We start from the raw sequence: 17,025 nt of genomic DNA, 5'->3' as shown, positions 1-17,025 counted from the left end.
GCTTTTTCTAAAAATTCAGATAAAAAAGTTCAAAATTAAGATAAAAATGTGTTGAATTTTTCAAAGTTTTGTATAAAGTTATGGTTTGTAGCGAATATGTGAATCTAGTTCTTTCGAGCTTAAAAAGTATTTCAGGCTACATTTTATTTCGTGTAGTAAATGAGAAATTAAAACATCGGTAAAACATCGATGTATCGTTTTTATAACCGATGTTTTTTAACATCGATGTTTGTTGTGGGAACATCGATGTTTTTAAGAGCGATGTTGCATCCCTAATTCGTATTCAGGGTGCTGTGCAGAAAAATAATAGGTTGGTATAGTAACTTCTCCAGTAAAAATTGCAGCGAGAGCGTAAAAGCAAAATAGAGCGTAAAATTGAGAAGAGAAAACTAGCAGAACAAGTTATTGAACACAAAACTAGTAAAAACTTGTAAGTGAATAGTTGTTGCACCGTTTTGACATTCTGCTGCAAACATTGTACTATTTATAAATCAGTTTTAAACTCTTTTCTGTGCACACAAGCACTTACCTACACAGTTCAGTACATCATTAATATTTTGACTACAGAGATACAGCATTTCATCGTAAGTGGGCGGTGCCACGCCCATTTTCGAAAAACGTCATAACTGTCTTATTTTATGCCACAATTCTATTTCGCGTACCAACTTTCAATAATTTTGATACAGTATTTACGGAAATATCGTAATTTTTCCATATTTCGAAAGTACCGTTACATGGGAGATGGGCATGGTTATTGTCCGATTTTGCCCATTTTTAATCCCAACCTACCTTGGATAAAGGGCAACCTACCTACCAAATTTCATTGACATATCTCAATTTTTTCTCGAGTTATCGTGTGCACGGATAGACAGACGGACAGACATGGCTTAATCGATTTCTCGTATCATTCTGAGCATTTATGTATACATTTGTCTATATCTATCTCGATTCGTTTTGGCTGTTACAAACAACCGTTATGCGAACAAAGTTATAATACCCTTGTGCACAAGTGCGCTCGGGTATAAAAATACCCGGTAAGACTTTTTTTATTTCGCTTTGATAGTAAATTATTAAAGAAGAGTTAACAATTGCCTATTACGGTATCCGACGGATGCCATCCGCGCGGAACTAATCCAATTCGCTCTGTCATAACAAGTGAGTGTGAAGGATTAAATTCGTAAAATAAATAGGCATGTATCCTACGGATGTCATTCGCACGAATCTAATCCTTTCGACTCGCTTGTTATGACAGTGCGATTCGGGTAAGAACCGCGCGGATGACATCCGTTGGATACTGTGATAGACATAAAAAATATTTGATTAAAAATGTTGGATGCAATGGTTAATAATTACCCATGGTGAGGAGAACTGTTTTAAAAAGTATGCTGAGGTGCTCAGGGTTAATTTTAGGTTTTATTTTTCCATAATACCGTTATGCCGACGGCATAAAATATAAATATCTTACGTTTTAAAATCCCTTTTTCCAATGCATCATATTTTCAGCAGTTTGCCTATTGTTTTAATTAATTTCAGGTTGATATTGACGAAGATATTTTGAGAAGTAATAAGTTAAGAGCAGAACCACTTGTATCCGATTATTTGAAAAAGCGTGAAGGTCCTTTACGCGTGGAACTATTGAAAGGCAGTATTGATGCGTCGGTGGAACAATTGCTTAATGTGGACGCAGTTATCGCTTTGGAAATGTAAGGATTTTTTAATATAAAATATTATTCTTTAACTTCATAAATCTACAGAATTGAACATTTATATCCCAAAACATTGGAGAACGTACCAAAAAATATATTTGGGTTCATGCAACCTAAAATTGCCATATTCTCTACACCAAACTCTGAATTCAATGTCCTTTTTGAACCATTGTTGGAAAATGGTTTTCGACACGATGACCACAAATTCGAATGGACACGCACCGAATTCAAGGATTGGGCACTAAATATTTGCCAAAAGTATCATAATTATAGTGTTGCTTTCATTGGTGTCGGCGACGCGCCACCTGACAAAAAAGATATCGGATACGTCACGCAAATTGCGATTTTTGCGCGCAATGACTTGCTCGATCGTTCCCTAACTGAACCCTTTAGTAGCGAAGTTCCAGTGGATTGTGATCCGGATGCTGATGTACAATACAAAGAAATATTTGCAGTTGATTTTCCATATAATCGCGATGAACGTAGTAAGGAACAAAAAATTTTGGACGAGGCGCGCTATCAAATCGATCGTTGCCGTCGTATAGATAGATACTTTAATCGAGATCTAGGCGTATATCAAGTGCCCCTTACAGTTTTAAAAGACTTTATTGAAACTCTTGGCGCCTCAATGCAAGAATTACTGGCTATTCTAAAAGAAAACGATATTGAAGTGAAAGGAGATTACATCATATTGCCTGAATATGATGAAGATGATTTAAGTTATCGTCATTATGATGATTGTTATGATGACGAGTACGGTTTGTGGAACGATGTTGGTTGTAATGATGATGAGACAGAAAATGATGATGAATTGGGAGCATGCGGTGGATATTCACATACTAAAGATGACGCCACTTATGATTCTGAGGAAAACTGGGATTAAATGAAAGGGAGGGATGATGAGCAGATTTGTTTAGTTAGGGTAGAGTGGAAAAATAATAGTTATAAGTATGATAAAAACATTACAAGGTAATATCATCCTCTCAATTCGTCGGTCCTGATGTTTTTCTGACGTTTGCAAGCATTTTAAAATCATATAAAATTTAAAATAAAAAAACTAAATTGTTCACAAATGTTTGAATTGAAAATGAGAATGTGCGTGGAAGTTTGAGAATTTTAAAATTATACTGTTGCAAACGTCACACTGCCTGCCAATGGTTTTTCCTTGTAATGTTTTGATAATGGTTATAAGCAAGATGCATTAAATAAATTACAACTCAGTGCAGGTCTCTAAAGTCAAAAAATATAAACAAACGATTCGAAATTCATACTTTTTTCGATTTGCCATTATAGGATGAAAGCAATGTCAAGCTCAATCACGCTGTATTAAATACATACATCTTAGTTATAAGCTAAAGGTATTGAACAAAGTGTGAATAAATTTAAGAATTGCTTTCATAAGAACCATCCTCTAATGTCAAATTGGGAAAAATTGTATCAATCTCGATTCGTTTGTTTATATTTTTTGACATAATAGTACTTTAAAAGAGACTCGCACTGAGTTGTCAATCACAAGGTGTGATCTAAGGCGTTTAATACGCCTTGGTTATAAGTGCGTAATATACTTTATATTGTCATTTCGAAAACGGAAACCATTTTTGCACATTACATACATACCTATATACATATTTAGATACATACATATGTATGTACAAGTCAATACATGTTTCGCATAATATAAAAAAGCAAATAAACTAAAAGCAGTGTTGTTAAAGTGAAATTGAGATATGTATTTATTTATGTGAAACAGATTTCGCAGTTTTTAAAAGTAGCGTTATATGGAAGGATAGACCATACGATAAACAAAAATCCAGTCAAATTATTTCAAATTCTCTGAAATTGGACTGTCATCGTTTTTACTCAGTTTTAACAGAATATACAGTATCGATCATTTCAATAGGACCCTCATTTCAAAGTGATATTGTTTGCCGGTCATGTTTATTGTCTTATTTTTAGGAATTTTCAATTAAAATACAGTTCAATTTCTAATAAAATCCATATAAACCGAAGTTTAAAACTTTGTAGAAAACCACAAAAAAGTGCACAGTGAGTACATAGTTTTATAGCCTAATTTTGTATGGGTGACAAAAAAATTTTTTACTTACAATTTTAAACTTTTTTATATATTTTTCAGTAAAGAAAAACTGTGACAAGAATTTGTCACTGATACAGAATAGTGCCGTTAGTCTAATACTTAAAGTGCTGCGGGTTTTTGCCACATACAAATGAAGTGTGTTTATTCGTTATTTGGAAGCAAATGCCACAAAAAAAAAGATTTGAAAATCAACGGCAATTTTTAGCTTCTTGAAACTGGCATATTATCGACTAAAATTGAATGGGCTAAAAAAGTGTTTACTAAAAAAATCTAACACTTTTGAGAAAAAATTTTGAAATTTGGGTGAAAATTTTTTGCACTTTTTTGAAGTCTATTACAAAGTTTTAAACCTTGGCTTATACATATGGGTTTCGTTAGAGAATGATGAACGGTATATTAATTGAAAATTCTTACAAATAAATAATTAAACATAAGTGGCAAACATATCACTTTGAAATGGACGTGCTATCGATATGACCGATACCGTACATACACTTGGCTAACGTCACCACATTCATTTGCTTATATTTTTAAGATAACTAAAATGTTTGATGCAAAAAGATAAATTTAAGAGTAACCCTAAATTACTGGTCTGGCACAAAAGATGATTGACTATGTGATTTGGGTTCCCGGCTTTACTGTCTAATAAAAACAAAAAAACTGAACTCGTACCAAGAATGAATTTTATCTGTGTGCCACAGGAGATGATGAACGCTTGTTTGTTTGTTCACGAAAAATATTTTTCAAGCTTTCAATTGACCTTATAAAAACACAACCTTCACAATTGCAAAAGAATATAAGAAAAATAAATTTTTTTCGACCAACCCTAATGTACAAATCCATGGTCAAAACGTATACAAAGTCCCTAACTTACACATTTTCTTTTAAAATCCATAAAATTTAACAGAATTACATCAATGAGTTTCTATATAACATATTTTGTTTTCAAAATCATAGAATTTAAAAAATAGTTAGTCTTCAATAAATAACAACGATTTGAAAAAAAAATATCTCAAACAAAGAACTTAATTCTTTATTACGTTTTTGATTTTTTACTCTGGAAATAACAAGTGTTAGAATAAGGTACTGATACGTGCACACGTACATATGTATTAACCAAAAAAAGATTGGCCATCTTAAAATGCAGCATCATATCATCGGGGCATTGTAATGTTGAGTGCTTTTGTATCCTCGTTAAAACTCCTTTTACATATATACATACATACATACATACATACAAATTTATGTAACGTTCTCGGCGTACAATACAATCGAAAGAAAGATAAACCTATGTAAACAGACTCAAGCAAATGCGGGATGCTTCCCCCAAAATCTAATATTTTTCTTGTTTCTCTATAAATTCGCAAATCACTATTTCGCCTCATCATTACAATTTCCTCCCTTAAAACTTGTGACAAGCCGGAAGAAAGAAGCACTGCAATGAAGATTGGGTGGTAGTGTAATTGAAGCGCACTATAATGTGTGATAGTACGTTCCGCCGACCCTACTTCATGGTAAAATTTAGCAGAATGGACAAGAGCGAACTAACGCATGCGCACTGCAGCTCAACAAAGTATATCGGCAAGAGAAGTTAGCAAGTGTAAATAATTGGAGTTTGGCTAGTATAGTAGTATAAAAAAAGAGCACCACAAAGTCAATAAATTCTTAATAAAGGCATCACAATAGTCAGTCAGTCAGTCGGCTTTATGAACTGGAAGCGGATTAAGTGGCGGCAATAATAAACGCAATGCAAGCAATTTTTAAAAAATTTAGAACAATCAAAGAAAATCGGCTATTCAATAAGTTCTTATATACCAGGTATTCGAGTTAATACAATATTTTGGACGCCTCTGTTAGATTTTCGAATGCGAATATTTTTCGAATAATTTCAAAGTGACTTTCACTTGAAACGGACAGACAGATTTGAAATAGTATTTTGTTTGTGCGCTTCTCAAAACAAACTTGGGTGTTAAGCTTGTTCTTTGGTCTGTCGAAATTGCGAATTTTTGTTTGTCGTTTGTTTGTATAAACTTGATCGTCATGGCTGATGAGGGTGCAAATCCGGAAAAAGAGTCGGAAAAGAAAATCGTACACACATATCCGCTTGTCAAGGTACGTACGAATATGTACATACATATGTCTGTTTGTTAAAGCAGCCGGCACAATTGGAAAATAATCAGAATTTCTTATAAAAATAAATAAGAGAACATAATACATATTACTAAAATACGATAATATACGATATTTTCAGCATTCTGATATGAACGAAGAAATGCGCTCCGAAGCAATCGAAATGAGCATTACTGCTTGCGAAAAATATTCCAGCAATTACGAGGTATGTAAATTAATGTAAATCTTAATGTCAATAAAAATTACTAATGCCTAAGAGAGTGTGTTTATATAACCATATTTCGTCACTGAATCAGTAGATAGGATCCCACGATGCCAGAGATGCAAAATAGGCAACAATCGTCAATGGCAACAAATTGGCGACTCGCCGATTTATTGCCGTAGTGAGAAATGGACAACATCATTTCTTACATACATGTCATTTTAGGAAAATGTTATCAAAAATTCCCAAACTGATGAATTTCGTGTCAACAGCACTCTCCAAAAGCATCTAATTTAAGCCAAAGCTAGGATCGAAAAACATAGGGAGCGCCATAGCGAGGGAAATAATTATTGTTCAAATATCGCCTGTGGCAATAATGAAGCGAGAAAAAACGACTCGTTCGGGTAATACGAAAACGACTCGACAAGGCGAGTGAGTTGCCTTCGGCGGACGTTTTAGAGTGACCCGTAATAAGAAATCGATACGTTAGCGATGTTACCGTCAATAAATTTGTTGCCGAGGGCGACACGTTTGTTCTTAAGAAAACCTTTATAACCAAAAAAATTTTACCTGAATATAAAAACTATATGATGTTTCACTGAAAATCATAGCCGCTGTCCTGATTTCAACATATTCGGCCCAATTCTAAATACTTTCGGGGAGTTTGTTCTCCGGGAATTTGTTTCTTCCGAGAAAAATCCTCCAATAATTAACTCTCAAGGAGTGGTATTTTCCCCGAAAATTCGGGAGGAGGAAATTCGAACTTAAAGAGCTGTTGGGAACTTTTTTGACAGCTCAACTAAGCCATTTAATGTAAAAAATCCTCAGGGAATTTTTATTCAGGGTAGGGGGAAACGGAAAAGGGAGAAAACTCCCAGGGAGTTTCTATTCAGAATCGGCCTGATTTTGTTTTTTTTCTTATGCTCGATATGTATATAGATACTAATGATTTCCATCTTCAAGACACTTTTTTACGTAATTTTTTTCTTCTACTTATTCCAACAGCAAGCTGCACGCGTTATTAAAGAGACAATGGATAAAAAATTTGGCATCTACTGGCATGTTGTCGTTGGCGAAGGTTTTGGATTCGAGGTATCATACGAAACGAAAAATATTTTGTATCTTTTCTTCGGTGGTAACTTGGCCATTTTGCTATGGAAATGCTCATAATAGATATACCGACACACACTTTAGTAGCTTTCCATCGTTTGCAACATAGAAATAGCAATACGCAAAACAAACGGCACAATAACCGTAGTGAAAAATAGATATATAAAAAACAAACAGATGCAGAACGAGAGTCAGTCACCAACTATTTAGGGAACATGTAGCGAAAGTGTTTTAATTATATGTAGTAGATTACGGAAACAAATGGTTTACAAGCCCGCGTACCTAAATTGTATCAAATAAAGAAAAAAAAAACCCTTGCAAATATTATTAAACTAAAATTTAGAAAGAATACTAACTATTAATGTAAATATTTTTTATACAAAAGATATATTATAAATTATAAATAACAAATAAATTATAAATAAATATTATTAATTATTATTATTAATATTACTTTATCTTCCAACTTTATGTATATATGTGTATGTACATATATATGTATATATCTATAAGTAGTTGAGCGATTAGAGGGACGTACTACCACTCGCAGATTTTTTTCTAATAGCCCTCGCCTCTTGGCTGGAAATGGCAAGGCTGCGGTATATTCCTGCCATGGAAAATATTCCCATAAAAAACCATTTGGCACTGGGGTGGCATAAAACAGTGTGTGCTAGCAGCAAGACGCCACATCGCAACTTGGAACAAAAGCTCGGCCAAACAGCTTAGCTTAGCAAAATCTGAAATTCCCAAATATTTATTTTTATATTTTAGTTGAAGATGGACGGCTAAAAAATTTTGTACACAAAAATTAAGCGGTGGAAATCAAAAAGTAGCTGACTTGTTACATCAATAATGATTGATTATACTACACTTATGACCCATATCCAGTACACTGCAGAAAATAGCGACATTACCTAGTGTTTAGTTTGAGTACAACAAACGTTTCACAACGCGAGCAAGTTTTGGCTGTTTTTCTTTAGTTTCTTTAATGTTTAGTATCTTTTTAGGAAAGTGCTATACTTCACAACTGTTTACTTCACAAATACCATATAAATTCGAATTTCAGACTTTGTGCAAAAATTATGAAAATACTACAAAATTTCTAAATTTTTAATAAGCATATTAAGAAAAATTTTTGGTATGTAGTTTTGTAGCTTAATAAATTTTAGAGCAATAAAGTGAAAATTTGAATAATCTGGGACTTACTGTTGATTTTTGGCAATTTTTTTGTTGACGGCTTTACTTATTTTTTCCATACCAAGTATATTCGACATTTTTTAAATCAAAAATTAACGGAATTTTTAGCAACTTCAAATTTGCAAGAGCAGTAAACATGGGTTGTTTCTAATGAATTGTTTTTGCTTGCTTTATAATATTGATATGGGCGAAAATATTTCCGAATCAAAAATAAAAATTTTAGAGACCAATATTTAATCGCAGTAGCAATTTGGCATGGAGATTTCCATGTATACATACATATATATGTAACCGGTTTCACAAAAAAGAGAAAGGTTATACCGATTTTTTTTTTTTTTTTTTAATGAAAGATGTTACCTCACAGGTGGTCCCATATTAATTTGCTTTAAAACCGATCATCGGATCATGAAGAAATTAACGATAATCTAAAATGTTTATATGAGAATTGAAGTCGGTTTTGTTTTCTGCTTAAAAATTACTTGTTGCCAAAAACTCTCTGTACCTAAACTTAATAAAAGTTTGCAGAATGTTGTTGTTGTTGTAGCGGCAACTACACCCCGCTCGGGTCGGTTCATCCTCACACACACATCCTCGTTTATTCTGCACCGGTCGCATCCTCGTTTATTCTGCTCAGGTATGGTTTAAGCCTGCTGCAATAGCCAGAACGAAGTTGGGCTATGGTTTTTCGACCTAAGCGTTGACTATTCAGTAGACAACGACAACCTTACCCTATCCCAAAAAATCGAATTTAACACAGCGATTTTGGTTTGTAAATTATTAATTTATTTGTTGTCTGTAGTCCGTTTTAAATTTGTAAGTCTGAAAATATTAACGTTTTCTGTTTCAAACAAATTGCTATAACTATGATCTTAATGAAGTCTACACAGCTCGATCGCCATATTTCAATTTACGATGGTTGAATTTCTTTTACAATATACATACATATGAAGTTAACTAAAATCAAGTTACATAAAAATACGAAAAAGATTAAACATATTTCTGCTGAGTGTTTGTCAAACTACGCAAACACATCCTCACGATCGGCACCCGACCCGTCGCCAGCATCTTCCAAATTGGAAAATAATAAAAAGTGTGAAGGTCGATGTATTTCGTGATAGAATTCCTTAGGATTCGACAATTGCAGCTCATACTTCATACTTGCATCGTGCCGCACACCCATAAAGTTGTAATTCCAACTGCCCTGTGATGGCACCATAAAGAAGCCGAGGAATTTATTCGACAGCAGCATCTGGACGCGCTCGTAGTGTGATGGTAAGTAACCTTTAGGATTATTACCTTTATCTGTATTCTTAGAGCCCCACTCAAAACCGGATGGCGTTAACTTGTAAGCAGTCAGCGAACACGAGCCAGGCGTAAAAGAACAGGTTATAACTATGGTCTTTTCACCATCCCACGTTGCATTTTCTTGCATAATTTTTGCGTGTGTGGTGATATCTTGCGGCGACAGTTGTGGCAACTCATTCGGCTGTGTATGTATCCAACCGAGTGGCTCCATATCTTTCAGATACTGATGTGTGGGAAGAGTGTTGGGCAGGTTTATAGTCTGATGTGTGCCCCATTGTGGAGGCATAACAATGCAACGGATTTCTTTAACCTACAATTAAAAAGAAAAACAATAAAAGCTTGCAAATTTCCATAGCAATGAGCCGATTATGAAATTACCTGTGGATTATCAGGTGGACTCACGCCATACAGGTATCCGGCAATTTGTGCACGCAAATCGGAAATCGTTACAAATTTCTTTAGTATGTTTTTCGGTAATATATAGGTGTACCCAGTCTCTTTGATATCGTCCGAACTGACATAAATGTGATTCGTACGCAGATGTAGATTTGTTGCAGATATAGCACGCACACGCCACTCTGTTTTCGAGCTAAATGTTTGAGTTTCATAGTTCGATGTGGTCGAGGTAATAATTTCATCGCCATGTTTGTTCGTTGTACGCGTCGTCGTTGCCGTCAATTGATTTTGCTCCTTCGTCTGCTTTTCAATTTCAGCAATTTGTTGACGTTGCGCCGATGGTGCACTAATTTCCATGCCCAAAATAATATCACGTATTTCAGATTGCGTAAGTGAGGCCACATTCACGTTATTCTTCTTGCCGTAATCGGCCAAAATCAAATCTTTAAGCTGTACTTCAACCTTTATCCACTCCTCGTCGGTGAGTGTTGGCCAGATGTGATGAGCCTCAGTTATGGTTGTCTTATCTGGTTTCAATATGATTTTTGTACGTTCGGTATTCACATGTAGTGCACGCAAAATTAAAATCAATCGACTGAATGCTGTGTAGGAAGAGATGGTCTTCAGCCAATCATCATAGAGATTAAACAGCACCATTTGTGGTTCAGTGGCTTTCAAAATTAAGTCACCGAATTTCTCAACTTTAAGGCAAGCCTGTTTTGGGAAGAATTGTGACAGGTTGTTAACTAATAAGGAAATATAATATATATAAGAGTTGAAAAGAAGAATTAACCTGGCGCTATGTAAACCGACAGTTAATGCCAATTAAATTTAAAAAAAAGACTCAAGTGGCAGGAAAAAATGTGTAAAAGATTTCAAGAATTTTTATTAACCGATTTGAAAATACCTCCAAAAGTCTCATTATTTTAATTCCGTTTATAACATTTTTATGCAATCCGTTTAATCTTTAAACTCTTTTATCAACTGAGGTGAGAAAATCGATGTATTTTCAAATCGGTTCAGCGCACGTAAATCTTAATATTTTGCCGAAATATTTTGGCGGGATCTTGGAATATTAGAAATTTCAGCAGTGCTACACCCTAATGTGCATACATTAATTCTTTATGAATACATTTCTTTACTCACCTGGAATGGCAGTTGCAGTTCAGAGCCTTTGATCACAATATTTGGGAAATCTAACAAATGCACTTCCAATGGATCCAACATACCCTTACGAGTTACGATGATCTGTTTAGGTTGTTCTTCAACGGGCAAGGATCGAATTAATGCCGCTACTTCTTCCGCTGTCTTCCATTTGGCCAACTGACCCAGACGTTTTTGACCAGCCCATACAGACGTATGAATGATTTTCAAGAACAATTGACCAGTACGTGGATTAAATATGAAAATTGCGCCGTTAATGGGTTTCGTTGTCAGATTGCCTTCGAATGTTTTATGTATAGTTACACGATATACATTCGTGTCGTCCACAAACCATATAATCTGATTCGAAAACAATTCACCATAATTTTGTGAACTCAGATAAGGTTCAGTTGGTTCAGAAGAATATAGTTGCAACGCTTTTCGTATACGTTCGCGCAACACATATAGCGCAGGATTAGCCTTCATAATTTTAGCCATAGCTTGTTGTATGAGCGTCTTGCAGCCGGGGAACCAGTTGCCATAAGCCGAGTGTAAATTATATGCCAAGTCTATGGCGATGAGTACACCAGTCGGTGAGGGATAGATAGACATGTTGTCTGTGGTGTAGTCAAGGAATTTCGCACGTGCATAACGTTCTACATCGTGTGAATCGTAATCGCCCCAACGCAACTGTATATCTAACCAGTATTTTTGTGTTGTTGTATTGTCCATTGTGTCTTTTGTGTCCGCCAGCAAAGATGGTCGCGATACATTCCATTTATAAGCAGGGAATAGCAATATATCAGCACAAGATGAATTCATCTTATACGATTTACGTGGATGTATAGTCTCTTTTTGAACCGTTTCGATTTCCAGTGCGTCCAATTCTTGATCGAATACCTGACACAAATCCATAACAATCGATTCGTGTATTTTTTGCCACAAGTGAGCACGGAATATTTGAATCAACGAAATTTTCAAGGTGGGAATTTTGCCATGCATGAAAATACCAGTCAAGTCGAGTTGTACTTGGAAACCAACGTACACATTAGCTCGATTTATAGTTGGTGACCACCATAGCGTAAAACGACGGTTAGGAATTTGATTTAAACCGGAACGCTGCGCATTTGTCAATTTTTTGTACTTCATGGACTCTTCAAAACCAGATGCTTTCTCCCAGAAAAGACCCTCCCACGTTGGGAAGTAGGTACCCTTGAAGAGTGTATGCTCTAGAATACCTTCAACGCCACCCAATGCCTGTATCATGTCCGTACGATAGTTGTTAAGATTCCACAATTTACCGTCGTGACGTTGATGCGTCCACCAGAAGGGGTTTTGTTTCAATACTTGATATTGTTTGAATTCCGTGCGTATGCGCCATCCCTTATCATAGGCCAGTGTATGACGATCTTTTTGGAAGAGTGTGTTTATACGTGGAATACCACGGTCCCAACTGTCTTCGAGATCTTCCAATGTTAGACGGCGATTTTGAGCATTTGCCTCCTGACGCTTCAGCGCATATTCGGCCCAAACACGCTGAGAATCAATGAATTCACTCTCCCATGGTTGAATATAACGATATAAATTTGGAATCAATTGATCCTCGTCATGCGACATACCTACCGGCAATGGAACATATATATTTTTTATTTTTTGAAATTTTAAAATTTTTTAAGTCTTTAATATACCTGAGCGGAAATGTGTAATACCAACATCAGTTTGCTTAGACCAACGCAAATCGGATTGCGGAATAAGCACGTGACCCATGCTCAACATGCCCAAACCACCCAATTCTTTCGGCGTGTAGAACACCACAGGTGGGAAACGTGAGGGCATTTTAGAGTTGAGACCAATTTTGATACGAGTCTGTATTTTGTTTTCGCACTTCACAAGTAAATCCAGTAATTCTTGTGTATTTACTACGGCTTCGCGGAAGTAAGTCATTAAACCAATAAGCGCCGTATTCCATTTATTCACAATCTGTAAGTTGAAACGAAAAGGCAAAGAATGAGTTTAGTCAACGGCTAATGGTTTAGAAGTGCACAAACACTTGACCTTCGTAAACGTTGTTGAGCCAGACGCCATAAGAATTTGGCGGACACGATTATGGAAACGTCCCAACGATTCGTCATCAACACGCAAAAAACATTGAGCCGTGCGCTCCTTTGTGACTTCATTTTGTAAATTCCAAACACCATCACGATGTGTAAATTCTTCAGTTTGCGTACGACACTAAAAATAGCAAATGCTATACATACATACATAGAATAATGTTAAAAAGAAAAATGCTTTATTACCTTTGGTAGAATTCGGCATTCAAAACCGCACATATTAAATAATAGATTCGGATTATCTTTTGAGTAGACTGAAACGAAAGTATTCTCCCAGTTAATTGTTGTAACCGAGCGTGGTAATCGATTCTTAATATCCCAGAAAACAGCGCGGCCCCTAAATACGAGGAAAAACAGTAATATATAATTTTAGTTTTCAAATATTTTCAAAGGCAAAAAACTCACAAGTTGACATCGTGCTTCATCAATCGCATACGCGCGTCTCTGGGCCAACACTTTTTGTTGTTGTAGCCAACAATATTTTCATTATTTGGATCTGGATGTTCGGTGAGATAACGCTGAATTAAATCACGAGCCTCTTCCGCCGAAAAGCGGAAAAACAAATGAATGCGATCCACATATCGGCAATATAAACGTATAGGATGTGCTGTTTCAGTGACTGTATCCTGGAACGTCAAAAAGTCGTTAGGCATTTGTGGTGGTCCAGCCATCTCACTGGCGCGATGCAGCCCAAGCACTAACAAATCCAAAACCAATCCATAGTACTGCGTTATAAACGAAGAGAACTGTAGACCTCTTATAATGCCATAACTGTTGGTGTGGTTCATGTCCTTGTAGTTAATGACGACGTTATTCTTAGCTGTCATGTAATCCGCAATATTATGATCCACAATAAGACGTAGCAAACGATTGAGAAGTGTTAAATCAATCTTTTCATAAAGTTTTTCGAATCGTGATTCCAGCAAAACGTTGCATTCGCCCTCGCCTACGTCCCAAACATCCTGTAGATTGTTGATGCCTTTGGCACGGAAATTGATAAAATATGACAAATATTATTCACTTAATCACGCTTATTAAATTAGGTAACCAGCAGTGGTTCACTTATTAACAGTAATCGGTAAATAACCGTTATTATGGTATTGCTCGTTGTGCAAATATTTGTATACACAGGATGAATAGTTTAAATTTTAACCGCACACATATGCATTGCGTTTCGAAAATCAACACGAAGAAACTTCCCCGATAAGATACCCCAGAAAAAATAAAGTCCTCAAAACCCAAAAAATCCCAAAGATCGCAAAAAATAAAACAATACGCTACGTAATAAAATCCCCGAAAAGTCCGTTAAAATTTCAAAAGGGTCGTGATACAAAACACGATGAAACCTGGAATTTTCGAATAAAAAATGTCGAAGTACCCGAAACACACAAAAAACACCAGCAATCCGAAAAAATAATAAAAACTCCTCAATGACACCGAAAACACTCCAATTTCGAACCTGAAAATTCCCCAAAATTCCGAAAGTTCCCGAAAAAATCTTGAAAGGCAACTAAATTTTCCAAAAGTCTGCAAAAATAAAACTTGAGAAATGCTGAAAAACAAATACGGCAAGTGTTCCGAAAAATCGTGAAAAATTTCAAATGGTCGAAAAACAAAACACAAAAAATCCCGAAAGACCCGGAAAAATTACAAAGAGATCCCGAAAAAATCACAAAAATTTTCGGAAAAAACCCGACCGTTCACGAAACATTTCGTTTTATTAACACTGTTTAAAAAATAATGGATATTTTGTGCTCAATAAACCACCATTATTATAAAACGTTGAATAGTAGAAACGCGCATGCGTGAGGTTTGCAACAAGGGGATTTCAAACGCAAATCACTTTGCTACAAATCACACACACGCACGCCTACATATACCCACAATGTATGTATATTATCCATTGCATTATAACAATTCAGTGTACTTTCAACTTACCTTGGCACCACTTATATGCCAATAATGGTGGTGGCTCAGTGTCACTCGGTTTAATCCATGGCGGAAAGAGGCGACGTTTGTCTGCCTCATACCACAAATATTGATCCAAATAGGCATCCGTTATTTTCTCAAGCGGTTCAACATCATACACTGGTATTAAATGACTATACAAGTCCATAAACTCAATACCAACCTAAAAATGAATATAAAAACTGACTTTTGAGAACCGTTCCGTTTATATGTATGTTGCTTCAATACCTCCTTGAACGCACGCTGTGTTAGCAAGTGACGTTTTATACGCGACAACGCTTCATGTGGATTATCGTAAGCCTGCTCAATGAGACCCAATTCTTCGCGTTGACTCTGATTTAAACGCGATTTAACGCTGTAGGCTTCCTTCAGACGTTCTAATGCCAAAATCAGTAGTTTAGTATCGTGTTTATAGGAAAGTGGTGGGAATGGAATCGGGCCGAAGCGCCGTGACTCCAGCCAATGCACCGTTGTCGTGTAAATGGCTACAGCCTCTTCGGGTGATATGTATGGACCATCTTTTAGATAATTATGCTGACGCTCCTGCTCAGCTTTCAAATAAAGACGTGTTAACCGACCTAAATTCTTTTTACAAACAGTTTTATCGACTGTAGCGCCACGACGTATACGTTCTCGATTGTAGTGCGCGGTGTTAGTCCACCAGTCGGCCTTCATCTTAACATAGCGCAAAATCATATTCTCTATGGGTATAGGCAGCCCAGGTACTTTCCATGGTATATTCGCCTTCCAACAACGCCACGCTTCCGATAAGTGTTGCAATATTGTACGTGCCTTATTTTGTTTAATACCTTCGGGCATCATATCAACGATATCGTGCATGACAGAAGCACGCAACTCTAGATCAAAATGTGACTCTACACGTTGTTTTGTAACAGTTTTGGCAACGCCCTTGGAGTGGCGACCCTCAAATTGTCGAGATAACAAATTGCCCAGCCAGCGTTCTAACAAAGGAGTTATACCGCGCATGAAGAATAACCAAACACGCCAACCTGGCGCCCAAAAACCACACCCAGGACCCTTACCCACAGGTCCCTAGGGTGGCAAGCAAATCAGATATAGTTTATTAATTTTGTATGTTCAAAAAGTGTACTATTATAAAAAAATTTGCTCACCGTGTTGAAGCGATAATATATTAGATGTTTCAAATCTTTGCACATGCGTATCTGTCGCATTAACTTGTACTTGTAACGATACATGCCAGTTAGCTGACCGACATGCGCAAAAATGTATTGCAGTCCATCCGCCAGCTGAAAAGCGTCAACATTATTAAGACGATATTGAACGTGCGAATCGATGATAAGCTTGGTTAGCCGCAGAATTTCACGGCACAAATGGAACGCTATAAAATATATTATGAAAAATTACATTTAACTTTACAGAAAGAATAACGGAACCGTATTTAAAAATTTCAAGGTAAACAAATTCCTAATGTTAAAATATTAAACACTAAAATATGCGCTTAAAAACCAACCATTGCCGAAACGTGACTTTTTTCGCTCCTTAGTCGTCAATGTTTTAACCGGCTTCAAATTGAAATTGTAATCCAGATGTAAGTAGTTAAGATTTTTACGATGAATCAGTAAATTAAGCATGTTATAGCCCTGTCGGCAAACTTGCAAGCCAGCTTCCACCCAGTCCAGA

The 17,025-nt window shown here is 36.0% G+C and overlaps 3 protein-coding genes across 4 annotated transcripts in view; 2 read left to right on the top strand and 1 right to left on the bottom strand.

Annotated features, from left to right (window-relative positions):
• Window positions 1-4,472, top strand: part of LOC118743079 (small RNA 2'-O-methyltransferase) — a 27,075-nt gene extending 22,603 nt beyond the window's left edge. The window contains exons 1-3 of one of the 2 annotated variants that reach the window (XM_036475569.1): window positions 1,210-1,358; window positions 1,534-1,703; window positions 1,755-4,472. In XM_036475569.1, coding sequence (XP_036331462.1) covers window positions 1,356-1,358; window positions 1,534-1,703; window positions 1,755-2,589 — 1,008 coding nt within the window. In that variant the 5' untranslated portion in view covers window positions 1,210-1,355 and the 3' untranslated portion in view covers window positions 2,590-4,472. Of the gene's footprint in view, window positions 1-1,209; window positions 1,359-1,533; window positions 1,704-1,754 lie in introns of those variants that run through there. The other variant, XM_036475568.1, reaches the window with a different exon arrangement.
• A 98-nt stretch (window positions 4,473-4,570) lies between these two features.
• LOC118743081 (dynein light chain 4, axonemal) lies at window positions 4,571-7,536 on the top strand. The gene is made up of 3 exons (XM_036475572.1): window positions 4,571-5,913; window positions 6,053-6,136; window positions 7,139-7,536. Exons 1-3 carry the CDS (start codon window positions 5,842-5,844, stop codon window positions 7,301-7,303), a joined length of 321 nt encoding a protein of 106 aa, XP_036331465.1. The 5' UTR covers window positions 4,571-5,841; the 3' UTR covers window positions 7,304-7,536.
• A 1,664-nt stretch (window positions 7,537-9,200) lies between these two features.
• LOC118743075 (pre-mRNA-processing-splicing factor 8) lies at window positions 9,201-17,025 on the bottom strand (the record flags this gene model as incomplete). Its single annotated transcript, XM_036475564.1, is given in 11 exon segments — window positions 9,201-10,055; window positions 10,124-10,855; window positions 11,288-12,903; window positions 12,973-13,264; window positions 13,340-13,516; window positions 13,582-13,732; window positions 13,801-14,374; window positions 15,334-15,526; window positions 15,592-16,416; window positions 16,497-16,723; window positions 16,856-17,025. Coding segments are annotated over 11 exon segments (5,554 nt in total), but the record flags the coding sequence as incomplete, so codon positions are not given.

This window comes from Rhagoletis pomonella, unplaced genomic scaffold, assembly GCF_013731165.1.
Source record: "Rhagoletis pomonella isolate Grant_MI unplaced genomic scaffold, Rhpom_1.0 Rhpom_scaffold_00007, whole genome shotgun sequence".
Taxonomy (NCBI): Eukaryota; Metazoa; Arthropoda; class Insecta; order Diptera; family Tephritidae; genus Rhagoletis; species Rhagoletis pomonella.
This window is presented reverse-complemented; position numbering and strand designations above follow the sequence as displayed.